The 12,788-nt window shown below is 33.0% G+C and overlaps 2 protein-coding genes across 2 annotated transcripts; one reads left to right on the top strand and one right to left on the bottom strand.

Annotated features, from left to right (window-relative positions):
* Positions 1-4,568: 4,568 nt before the first annotated feature.
* Positions 4,569-5,485, bottom strand: LOC123207900 (ethylene-responsive transcription factor 13-like). Its single transcript, XM_044625388.1, has one exon. It carries the CDS (start codon positions 5,445-5,447, stop codon positions 4,821-4,823), a length of 627 nt encoding a protein of 208 aa, XP_044481323.1. The 5' UTR covers positions 5,448-5,485; the 3' UTR covers positions 4,569-4,820.
* Positions 5,486-7,663: 2,178 nt separating this feature from the next.
* Positions 7,664-8,851, top strand: LOC123207898 (ethylene-responsive transcription factor 13-like). The gene is made up of 2 exons (XM_044625386.1): positions 7,664-7,946; positions 8,709-8,851. The coding sequence occupies exons 1-2, from the start codon at positions 7,664-7,666 to the stop codon at positions 8,849-8,851; spliced, it is 426 nt and encodes a 141-aa protein (XP_044481321.1).
* The last annotated feature ends 3,937 nt before the right edge of the window (positions 8,852-12,788 follow it).

The raw sequence follows: 12,788 nt of genomic DNA, 5'->3' as shown, positions 1-12,788 counted from the left end.
TTGAAAATACATCAAAATTCTTTGGCTTTTTTTTTTTTTTTTCAAATCTTTCTTAAACATAAATAAATATTTCAAGAACAGAAGGGGACTTTTCATAACCGTACAAATATACATTACAAAAAAGTACAGGGTTCTAAAGTGACAGATTGTCCCCTGGCGCTTGGCTTGTCCAAAGATGTCATTTGGGCTGATGTTTAAGTGCATTTAAGGTATTAGATCGGATTGGCCGAGGTAGTGTTGAACTGGGCCAAAAAGCTTTAGGTTAAGTTTTTTATCAAGGTGTTGAAGAGTGAAAATTTTCATAATTCAAACGGAGTCTATCTAATTAAATAATATGCATTATTTAATTTGAATAAATACTGTTTTAAAATTTATTTGTCCAATCAATTAAGATTTTTATACGAAATAAACCGTACAACTCTTCCATTTGTAAACGACCGATTGTCAAATGTTCTGTCACTTATTGTGGACTGTTTACGTCATAACTGTGAACATTCGATGCCTTGAGGGACAGACGGCTGAGTACGGCAATGCCTCTTGGGTTAAAAAAATAAAATAAAGGCCAAATGAGTGTGTTCCACCCAAAGGTTGATGCCAACTCTACTTTTCCCTTATTTAACGGTCAAAAATTTAACTATTAATTAATTTATTAAATTTTATTATTACTAGAATAAAATTATTATTTATTAAAATATTTTAAAAAATTAAAAATTTATCAAAATATTTTAAAAAATTAAAATTTTATCATATTTTTTCTTAAGTTTAAAAATTTTACAAATTTTTTTCATCTAAATTTTAAAAAATAAGTGTTTCTCTTTAGAGTTTTTTCAATCATCATTGCGGGCAACTAGAGACCATGGTGTTCTCCTTTCTTTCTAGCTTCTCTCTCAATTTTACTTCATTTTCAACCATCATTGACCGACAAAATCAATTGACAAAAAAAATAATTATATCAATAGATGACGACAACGCATCATCTTTGTTTGGGATGAAGACGTTGATGAAGATGAATCATGACTTCATCTTTGACATGGTTATTCTTTTCATTGGCCGGTTTCATTAGTCGGTAATGGTCATAAAATAGAGTAGAATTGAGAGGGGAACCAAAAGAGAGGGAGAATGCCATTGTCGTTGTTTCTGGTCGTTAGTAGTGGTGACTGAAAAAACCCTAAGAGAAAATACTGATTTTTTAAACTTTGGATAGAAGAAAAAATTATTAGATTTTTAAATTTAGAGAGAAAATATAATAAATTTTTAATTTTTTTAAATATTTTGATAAATAACAATTTTATCTTGATAATAATAATAAAGTTTAACAGATAAATAAATATTTAAATTTTTTATAGTTAACTGATACAAAATTGAGTTTATATTAAATCTTGGGCAAAAAACAGACAGTCGGCCAAAAATAAAATAAAATCCGTCTACAAGTACATGAATCAACAAATAACAGTGGTTTAACTCCTTGGTTTGTGAAAGAATAAATTTAACCCAAGGTTTAGGAAATCTACAAGTTTTCAATCTTTGAATTTTCACTTTACAATTTTAGGAGCAATGCAAGCAAAATCAAATTTGGAAATGTGTGGTATGGTCAAAATAACACCTTTTTAGCCTCAGTCATAATAAGAGAGATATAATTTGGTCAAAATTGTATTTGGATTGAGATTTTAACCTGTCAGTTACATCAAACAACACTTATAATCAGAAGAAAAAATATGTTATATGATCGAATCCAATAAGATTATACTTTTCTAATGTGATTCCAACTAATAAATCCAATCAAATAGTTGATTACCTATTATAGGGGTAATAGTGACAATTTAGTAATTCTCCAAAGCCTTGGGTGGGGAATTAATTTACTTTTAGTGTTTGTTTGATTTATGGTAATGATAGATTACCTTAATAATATATTTTTAGTGATATAATAAGTAATATAAAAGATATATCAACTCCACTTTAAGTATTAAAATATTATCAAAATAATTTTAATTTTACTAAAATTTGATCATTTCTTATAATTTTTAAAAACAAAAATATCCTTTTTTTTTAATTAATATAACAAATAATATAAATAATATTTTTAAATAATTATATTAAATGTTTGTTAAGTAAAAAAATATTTTAATATTATTTTATTACATCCAACTAAACACAATAAATATTTATATTTAATTAATGTTTTTAAGTAATGAATCTATCTAGTTATATTTTATTTTTAGTAATAAAAAATTACACAAACTAAATACACTCCTAAGGATTATACATCTTACAAACTCACTTGTCTTGTGCTAAAACACATTCATTGGGACTGAAACATTATCTGAATGCCAACAGCCTTGAATCCAAATCAAAAACTTGCAAACATGAACCCATCATTCATTTGTCCAAAACCCTTTCGTCGATTCACATGTGTACAACATTATTAAGGTCAAACAGAGTATATAAGTTACTTAAATCCAATTGATTGCAATGACCGGCTTACAATTCTTAAACTTTACTTAACAACGAAAACACTACGTTAGGTTTTGGAGAAATGACAATCAATATATAATAGAGTATTAAAGGTTAAATAACATCCATTCAGACCAATTATGTGAAATAGAACATGAATAAAATAGGATCATAGTTCTATTTTTGGAAGGCTTGAATCTCAAGTTATTCAAATACACGGGTTTTTAGTAATTTTATAAACGGTTTTATTTTCTAGGCTTGTAAAGGGTGAGACAATTGGTTGACCTCTTGCACGCAAGAACTAGCCTAAATCTTATCCAAATAAGTGAATTTCTACAGTCAACTTATTATTATTCAATAATAAATTCAATTCAAACTAGGTTAAACTAACTTAAATTTAGATCAAAACTATTATATTTAACTTGAGTTTGAGTTCGTGTGATTTAATAAACAATATCATCAGAGTGTCGTTGGAGGGATGCATAGTATCTTCAAAATCGTAAAAAATGGTGTTGACATAATATACAATTATATCTAATAGATAAATAAATAAATTTTGAATCAAATTATTAAACTAGAATCCTAAATCAAATTTGATTTGAGCTAATTCAAATTAGATCTATACTTTAGTAGACTGGAGCCTTCAAATAGCACCCCATCGTTCCATTAGAGATTCAAACAAAACCCTGGTTTTTTCTCAACCCTTGTATTATTATTATTATTGTTGTTTTAAGGATAAATTCAACAGAGGAAGAACAAATATTTTGGGCGTCGTGGGATGGGATTGCAGCATCAAGGCCGACCAAATAAATAGAGCCCATTTCAACTTAAACCTGCTGTTACCTTCATGGTGGGCCATATAGCCTTGCATGACACATCCTTAATTACAAAACAATTAAACAAAATTAGAGCATGTCCTGCATTCAAATGTTAACGGTACAGGAAGAGGAATGAGAGAAAGATGAACCTGAAAAATAATAAGCTAAAAGGCATGACTATGATACTTTTATGGGGCGGATTCCATCGTAGCCAAATTTAAACAAAGGTTAGTTCAACTTAATTTAAACTTAGAAGTTAATTCAAAATTAAATTTAATTTGTTTGAATTGTTAAAGAAGAAGGACTAAAAGTTGTTATGTTAGAGAATAGGAAAAAAAAAAAAATCAAAAAGTCAGTTTTCCAATTAAACAAGAGTTTTCTAATTAAGTTCAAATTGAAATTTGACTCGATCATTGGTCCAATTACACAATTTATCTGCATCTTTGGTTGGAAATATAACTTGGTTTAGGTTATAAAGCAAACGTGATAAATATTTTCTATCACTTTGTTTGACCATTTCAATTGGTTTTTAATATGAAACTCAAAGCAAAACAAACAGCAAGTGACACAAATACCCCAAGCAATAGCACTGGATTTATGTGAAAAATCTAATATGGAATATGTACGACAACAAATAGAGAAAATTTTATTATTGATTAAAAAGATTAAAAGATGAAGAGATGCTTTTGTTGTCTCTAATTATGAGTTCAATGAAATTATTTATATTTATTTTAAATATATAAATAGATATATATTTGATATATATATTATTAAACAATTTTAAATTAAAAATAAAATAATAATTAATTATATAATAATAAATTATATATATTTATATGTTTAAAAATAAATATGTATAATAGATATATTATCACTTACTCTTTTTTCACATAAAATTTTATACATTTTTCAAGTACAATAATAATTGATAGATATTTAACATTTCTACTAAAAAATGATATGTCTACTCTGATAGATCCCACCTATTTTATCCCTAAGTTATATTTACTTTACTTTGTCTTATTATCTGTTTTATTTACTTTATCACTATCAATAATAATAGATTCAACCGTAAAATAAGTGAGTTAAGATTAAATAAAAAATTAAAAGTAAAATATAATCATAAATTAGCTTACCAAATAATAAAAAAAATATAATCATAAATTAAACTAAAAGGATTTAAACATCTGATTGAAAATTCATATAAAAAATCCCAACTTCCTGGCTCCTTCGTGTGTGTTGTTTTTTCATTATTCTAAAGATTGAAATTTTACACGTTTAAGTAATATTCATAATTCATAGAAAAAGAATACTTTAAATATATATATATATATTTTTTTTGGGAAAAGAATCCACTTAACAATCCTCAGATACAGTATCCGTACATAAGTCTAAGTAAAATTTGTACTGTATCCAGTCCCCACACACGTGGAAAATAATATTTTAGACATTATCGTGAATTTGCATAATTTCTTTTTGACGAGAAATAAAATTAATCTGTTTACATGGTAATAAGATCTGTCTGCTCATTGTTCCCCAGTGAATCAGAAATTAATTATCAATGGTAACGAAGCTACTCTTGTTTCTTCTTCTCTTAGGGTTAAGAGACCCACTATCTGACATGGAGGAGGACGAACACGAAGGCTCTGGGGAACGCCGTCGACTCTGGTTCACTCTAACTGGCTGAACGTTGGCCGACCCGATCAAGTGAGGAAAATTTAGTTTGGCTTTGGCACCACGCATCCTGAAAGCAGCTTGATCATAAGCCAGCGCGGCATCTTCAGCTGTCTCGTATGTTCCAAGCCAAATTCTAGCTCCATTTTTCTTTGGGTCCCTCATCTCCGCCGCGTACTTCCCCCACGGCCTTCTCCTTACGCCCCTGTAACCCATTCCCCTAGAAGGAGCGTGTGAAACACGCTTTTCCGCAACATCAACAGCCGGGCCTTTTGGCTCTGATCTTTTCACAGTCATTACGTTTGAAGGCAAACCAAAGTTCGCAGCCTGCAAAAGATCGCTCCAATTCTCCGTCGAAAAGAGACCACTACTGAAGCTTGAACTGGGGGTACAAAGTGATCCAGCATTGGCAGGAAATTCGTAACAATCATCAGCGAGGAGAAAATTACGAACAGAATCTAAAAGAGCCAATTCAGAAGCTGAACTATTATTGATTTCGTACATTTTTGGATGTAAAGACTAAAGATAGCTGGCTAGGATTTGTGTCGAAGGAAGATTATACACAACCACATATATAGATATATATACACACACGCCTTCTTCTTGTTTCTAATTTCTTCATTTCCATGAAGCTTCGTTGCCTTGAAAAGGATGCACGTGTTTAATTTCTGCGAGGGCTTAGAGCTATCTTAGCATTCCAAAGCAAGAACCACATGGCTTGGATAAAATAATAATTGATTATGTGAAACAATAATGTTTGAGTATTATATAAATGTCTAACAAATGAAAGGAATCTTTGGTTTAAAAAAATTGTTTTAGGCTTGTGAAACACGGCCACAATTTTGCTCATGCTGCAAATCTTTTATTTGCCAAAAAATTCTTTGGTTGGTCTAAGGGGGTGGGTTTAATATTAGAAAATAATTAGTTCAACTTAAACAAATTATTGATAAATTTTTTATTTTTTTTGGTGATATTTATTCTCCAACAACTTTTTTTTTTTGGTCAAGACAATCTTTTTTTCATTTTAAAGTTTTTTTTTGATAATTTCTTTAAAAATCTCATCCCCAACTTTAATAAATTTGAGTTTGAACTAAACTTTTTGGAATGAAATTAAATTCATGTTGGTTCTTTTTTAGGTTTGACTCAATTCCATTCAAATTCACTTTTTCTCATGGTCTCTCTAATTACATTTAAGATTTATGTTTGTCAAATTAGGATGAATCTAGCAAGTTATCGACAAATTTATTTTCTTCAACAATTTTTCCTCATTTTCCAATGACTTTTCTTTCCCGACAACCTTTTTTTCTCTTTGATGAAGCAATCATTCTTTTTCGATGTTTTCTGATCTCATTGTCAATTTGAACAAATTTTATCTTAAGATTTGAACTAACTCAAGCTAACTTTTCCTCAAACTCGACTCAAATTCACCTATTTCTATTCACATTTGAGATTTGCCCGTGCTTGTGTGAGATCTCAGATCTAACCATAATTTCACATTGATTATTCTAAAAATTTCTCGCTTTTGCTTTTACGACCATCGCAACAATGTAAGTACCGAGAAACATGGAGAACGACTAAGATGAGCCACATCTATTTTTATTTTTCCAGCTTACACTTTTCAACGGTCAAATATTAATTTTCTAAAGCATGGTTGACAAAACTTATAAAACATATTTTCATATTGGCAAATTGCAATCAGAATCATCTTTATATTTCTTTCTTCGATCTTCTACGTCTTTGTGCCCTTCTAAACTATTCAACCAGAGTCCTTATTAGACTTAGATATGATCTGAGTTGGCTAGCTCCAATTCAGTTCACAACTCTAATTGAATGAGTTTGGATCAAACTTGAATATATCAAGTTTGATTCAAGTTTGAATCAAGAATTAGGTTTGTTTTAGTAAATGAGTTGAATTTGAATTATTTTGAATATCCAAATTCAAGTAAGATTGTGTCCAAAATGAAGTTACTTTTGAGTAGATTTTGAACTTGATTTTACAGATATCGAGTTGAGCTTGGACTAAAAAAATTTCAACTTGTCCGTATCTAACTAATTTGGAATTGATTTTTTAGATTCAAATTAATTTCGAATTAAACTTTGTTCTCAAATCAAATATAGTCTTAACCTAGATTCTAGTTGATCTAAAACCTGTCTTTGATTATGCTCAAATTTAATCTAGTCTTAACTGGAAATAGGTGGGTTTTCGTTAAGTGGGAAAGCAAAAAATTTAAGGTGAAATCCGGGAAAAATTGTGAAAACTATAGATTGTTATGATTAGCAAATGAGTTATAGTTATTTTAGGTTTTTTTATTTTTGTTAAAGAGAATTATTAGTTAAATTAGATCAATATAGTTTAATTTAAACCGATCATACGAAACCGATAAAATTTTGAATTTAATTATAAACTATATAACCAGTACTTAAATGGTTGCATCCAATAATTTCGACTACATATCCTCTTGGGTTGGGTAAGCTATCCAAGCCACCTACTATGTTTTTGTCTATATCAGTCCCCTTCCCCTTCCTAGTTTCCAAGTCATAATCAGTACGTATAAGAATGCGACCCAAATGAACTTTCACAGAAAATACATTAAATAATTTGGGAAACTAGTCATCATTTTGACTCATCGCTCATTATATAAGCCATGGGCCTGTGTAAACAGTAACCAGCAAAATTCTTATACAAAGCTGTCTATTGAAACACTCCATTATATACCTAAATGGATGACATGTACAGACAGTCAACTGGGGCAGCTTTGAATTCGAGTTTTAGCAACATTCTTTTGACGGAGAATATGGGAAGTTTACCGTTTAAAGTGGATGATTCAGAGGATATGTTAGTGTACAATGCTCTACGCGACGCCATTTTTTATGGATGGAATCCGTCAAGTGATAATCAAGTTGTTAAAACGGAGAGACCATATGAGGGGGTGGTGAAGCGTGATATGCAAGTTCCACGGAAGGAGGTTGTGCAATATAAAGGAGTGAGACGAAGGCCGTGGGGTAAGTACGCGGCGGAGATTAGAGAACCAAAGAAGAATGGATGAAGAATTTGGTTGGGGACTTAGGAGACGCTGCACTTGCTTATGATAAAGCCGCTTTTAAGATGTGGGGATCGAAAGCAAGGCTCAATTTTCCTCATTTGATCGGCTCTGTCAATTTCGAGCCAGTAAGAGTCAACCGCAAGCGCCAGCGCCCATCTGAGCCTCCGTCGCACAAGTCAGAACGAAGTAAACATTAATCGATGTCATAGTTTCTCAGTTTTGTTGGCATTGTGAATAAGATGGGTTTCTTATGTGTAATTATGGTTGACATGTCATTATCTTGATGGATAATTTTAAATTAAATATAAATTAAGCAATTAAATCATAATTAATATGTATGTATGTGTGTATATATTAATTAATAGTTGAATCCTTATAATAATTAAATTTATATTATTTTAGTGTGATGTCCGAAAAGAAATCTATTAATTCTCTCTTAGTTAGTTGAATCGTTAATACGATGATGATTTACTTCATGGTTGAGGACTTTTGATCAAATCGCGAGGGAAAAATTAGAAGAAGCATTTCACTCATTCGTGTATACTCTACTCAGTAAGGCTTTGCACTTACAATTATTGGGTGGATATTAATCACATATGCTCAACTGCTCATAAATCTACCAAATAATATTTGATGGGGTCTCTTTCCTTTTTTCATCAACAGAAAAAGCCAAGTTTAAGGCCAGTCAGAAATGTTTGCTAGAATTTTAATCTCTTTTTAGGTAGTTACTTGCTTTCTCTCTTTCAACAGTCAAAATCACGAGCACCCACTCGAAGAAACACATTTCTTCATGTGGACTTGTCCAAGGATGTCAACTCGGTTTCATTCCAGGTCAGGACTACTCAGGCCAACAAAGCAAAATAAAGAAAATTGTCATTTACTGGCTCTAAGCGGTAGAATTCATCCCTTTATAATTGTGCACCGGTTGTTGAGTGATAGGTCCTTGATGCGCTTTATTACAAACGTACAGACAACTTGTGTCAAGAGTGTGTAAATAACTGATATTATCTAGATAAATAATATATTTGCATAACGTGGGTTCATCTTATCCAAGCAATAAGATGCTCAAGTTATACATTTATAGTCAGTCATGTGTCCACTGTTAAATAAGATAGATGTTTCTATGCATGATTGCAATGAGGAACCTAAACCATTGCAGAAGAATTGGTAACTATAAGAAAAGAAAAACGAGACGAAGAGAAAGATAACATCATAGCTTTCACTTTCACATGTGATGTGATTGCTGAAGAGAAAGTTTAGGAATTTAGTTAAGGCTTTCTGTTTGAATAAGTCCTATTCATTAGGATATTTGTTATTTGTGTTCTCATTGCTGCACTTATCACGTTGAGTAGTTGAAAACGTGAGCAAGTTTTTCTCATTCTGTTAAGATTGTAAAAGGCTATTTATGCCTAAGTTTGTTAAATAAAAAGTGAGTTATCTCCAAAGTTGCTGAGTACTTTCACTTTGGAACTGCATTCCTTACATTCTGGTATCAGAGCCTTTGAAATTCTTGTAGCAACAAAACAAATGACTACTGAAGGAAATTTTGTGCAGCCATCTATTCCTCGTTTTAATGGTCACTATGACCATTGGAGCATGTTGATGGAAAATTTCCTGCGATCTAAGGAATTATGGGGGCTGGTGGAAATTGGCTATGAGGAGCCAACAGATGGATCAGTGCAGACAGAAGCACAACGAAAGAAGCTAGAAGAATTGAAGCTGAAAGATATGAAAGTTAAAAACTTTCTCTTCCAGGCTATAGATCGGACTATACTGGAGACCATTCTTGTGAAGAACACTTCCAAACAAATTTGGGAGTCTATGAAAAGAAAGTTTGAAGGGAATGCTAGAGTCAAGAGGTCCCATCTACAAGCTCTCCGCAGAGAGTTTGAGACTCTGGAGATGAAGGTTGGAGAAGGAGTCTCTGAGTATTTTTCAAGAGTGTTGACAGTAGCCAACAAAATGAGAACATATGGGGAGCAGATGCAAGATGTCACAGTTGTGGAGAAGATTCTCAGATCACTGAGTGAAAAGTTTAATTTTATTGTTTGCTCGATTGAGGAGTCCAAAGACATTGATCAACTTTCCATTGATGAACTGCAGAGCTCACTGATTGTTCATGAGCAAAAACTCCAACGACGTACAGGAGAAGAACAAGCACTCAAGATCAGTCATGAAGACAGCTTTGGTGCAAGAGGACGAGGCCGAGGTACGTACAGAGGCAGAGGAAGAGGGAGACACCAACCCTTCAACAAAGCTACAGTGGAATGCTTCAAGTGCCACAAACTTGGACATTTTCAGGTTGAATGTCCAAGCTTGGTTAAGGAAGTCAACTATGCTGAATTAGGAGAACAAGAAGAGATGTTGCTAATGTCATATATGGAGATGAATGGTGCACAAAGGGGAAATGTCTGGTTTTTAGATTCTGGATGTAGCAACCACATGTGTGGTGACAAGAGTTTATTTGTTGATCTGGATGAGAACTTCAGGCAGAAGGTAACGTTAGGAAACAACACAAGGATGGATGTGCTAGGTAAAGGCAATGTGAGATTGAAAGTAAATAGCTTTACACATGTTATTAGTGAAATATTTTTTGTGCCTGAACTAAAGAACAATTTGTTGAGCATTGGTCAATTACAAGAAAAAGGGTTGGCGATTCTCATCCAACATGGACTGCTCAAGATTTATCATCCAGAGAAAGGGCTCATAATACAGACTGAGATGTCAACAAATCGGATGTTTGTGTTGCTAGCAGAACCATTGTCACAAAAGCCAACCTGCTTCTATACCTCCACACAGGATATGGCACACTTATGGCATTGTCGTTATGGACATTTAAGCTACAAGGGATTGAGGACTCTCCAATTTAAGAAGATGGTGCATGGGTTACCTCAGTTCAAAACTCCAACAACAGTGTGTGCAAACTGCATGATTGGAAAACAACATAGAGATCCAATTCCCAAGTCGAGCAATTGGAGGGCCATAGAAAAGCTCCAGCTTGTTCATGCAGATATCTGCGGACCAATTTCTCCTATTTCTAACAGTAAGAAGAGGTACATTTTATGCTTTATTGATGATCTCACTAGAAAAGCATGGGCTTATTTTTTAGTAGAAAAATCTGAAGCATTAAGTATGTTCAAACGATTTAAGAACAGTGTAGAGAAAGAAGTAGGCGGATATATTAAATGTTTGAGAACAGATCGAGGAGGAGAGTTCACGTCACTCGAGTTTCATGAGTTTTGTACAGAGCATGGCATCAAAAGGCAATTAACTGCAGCATACACTCCACAGCAGAACGGAATAGCAGAAAGGAAGAATCGAACTGTAATGAACATGGTTCGATGCATGCTATCTGAAAGGAGGATGCCGAAAACCTTTTGGCCAGAGGCGGTGAACTGGACAATACATGTTCTGAATCGAAGTCCTACATTGGCTGTGAAAAATCAAACACCTGAAGAGGCCTGGAGTGGAAACAGACCCTCAATTGATTACTTTAGAGTTTTCGGTTGTGTGGCACATGTGCATGTACCTGATGTCACAAGGAAAAAGCTAGATGCAAAAAGTCTTGCTTGCGTGCTATTGGGAGTAAGTGAAGAGTCTAAAGCATATAGACTTTATGATCCAATTGCAAGGAAGGTTGTAATTAGCAGAGATGTAGTGTTTGAGGAAGAAAAATCATGGAGCTGGGATAAGAATTATGAAGAGCACATAATGGATGATTTGGAATGGGATGATAATGAGGCAACAAATGAAGAAAATCAGGAAGTAGTGAGCAGAGAAGAAGAAGAAGCTGCTGAACCAGTTGAAGGTTTTCAAAATGACGAAAATGAAGGAGAATTATCCAGTCCTAATGAGGGAAGAAACAGAAGGCCTCCAAGGTGGATGAGAGATTATGTAACTGGGGAAGAACTTTCAGAAGAAGAAGACACAAATGTAAATCCGGCTCTGTTTGCTTCAACAGATCCAATACATTTTGAGGAGGCAATGAAACATGACAAATGGAGGACAGCTATGGATATGGAGATACAAGCTATAGAGAGAAACAACACATGGGAACTCACTGATCTCCCTAAAGGTGGAAAGAAGATTGGAGTGAAGTGGGTTTATAAAACTAAATTCAAAGAGAATGGAGAAGTGGACAAATTGAAGGCTCGTTTGGTGGCAAAAGGATATGTGCAACAGCAAGGGATAGATTACACAGAAGTATTTGCACCAGTTGCGAGAATGGACACAGTGAGAATGATTGTGGCTCTAGCAGCTCAAAAAAACTGGACTCTCTATCAACTTGACGTTAAATCTGCTTTCTTGCATGGAGAACTTAAAGAAGAAGTGTATGTGGAGCAGCCGAAGGGTTATGAACTGAAGAACAGTCCTCAGAAAGTTTACAGGTTGAAGAAAGCCCTATATGGACTGAAACAAGCTCCACGAGCGTGGTTCAGTCGTATTGAAGCACACTTTATAAATGAAGGGTTCGAGAAGTGTTATAGTGAGCATACTTTATTCATTAAAACAAATGAGGGAGGTAAGATTCTTATTGTCAGTTTATACGTTGATGATTTAATATTTACTGGCAATGATGAATTAATGTTTACTAAATTTAAAAATTCCATGTTGAGGGAATTTGATATGACTGATTTGGGAAGAATGAGATTTTTTTTAGGCATAGAAGTTTTGCAAAGGTCAGATGGGATTTATATTTGTCAAAGAAAATATGCTTTAGAGGTGTTGAAGAGGTTTAGGATGGAAAATAGCAACTCAGTTCATAATCCTATTGTTCCAGGTTGTAAACTTTTTAAAGATG

This window comes from Mangifera indica, unplaced genomic scaffold (assembly GCF_011075055.1).
Source record: "Mangifera indica cultivar Alphonso unplaced genomic scaffold, CATAS_Mindica_2.1 Un_0115, whole genome shotgun sequence".
NCBI classification, from domain to species: domain Eukaryota; kingdom Viridiplantae; phylum Streptophyta; class Magnoliopsida; order Sapindales; family Anacardiaceae; genus Mangifera; species Mangifera indica.
The sequence above is the reverse complement of the archived record's forward strand: the minus strand, read 5'-3'. Positions and strand labels throughout refer to the sequence as shown.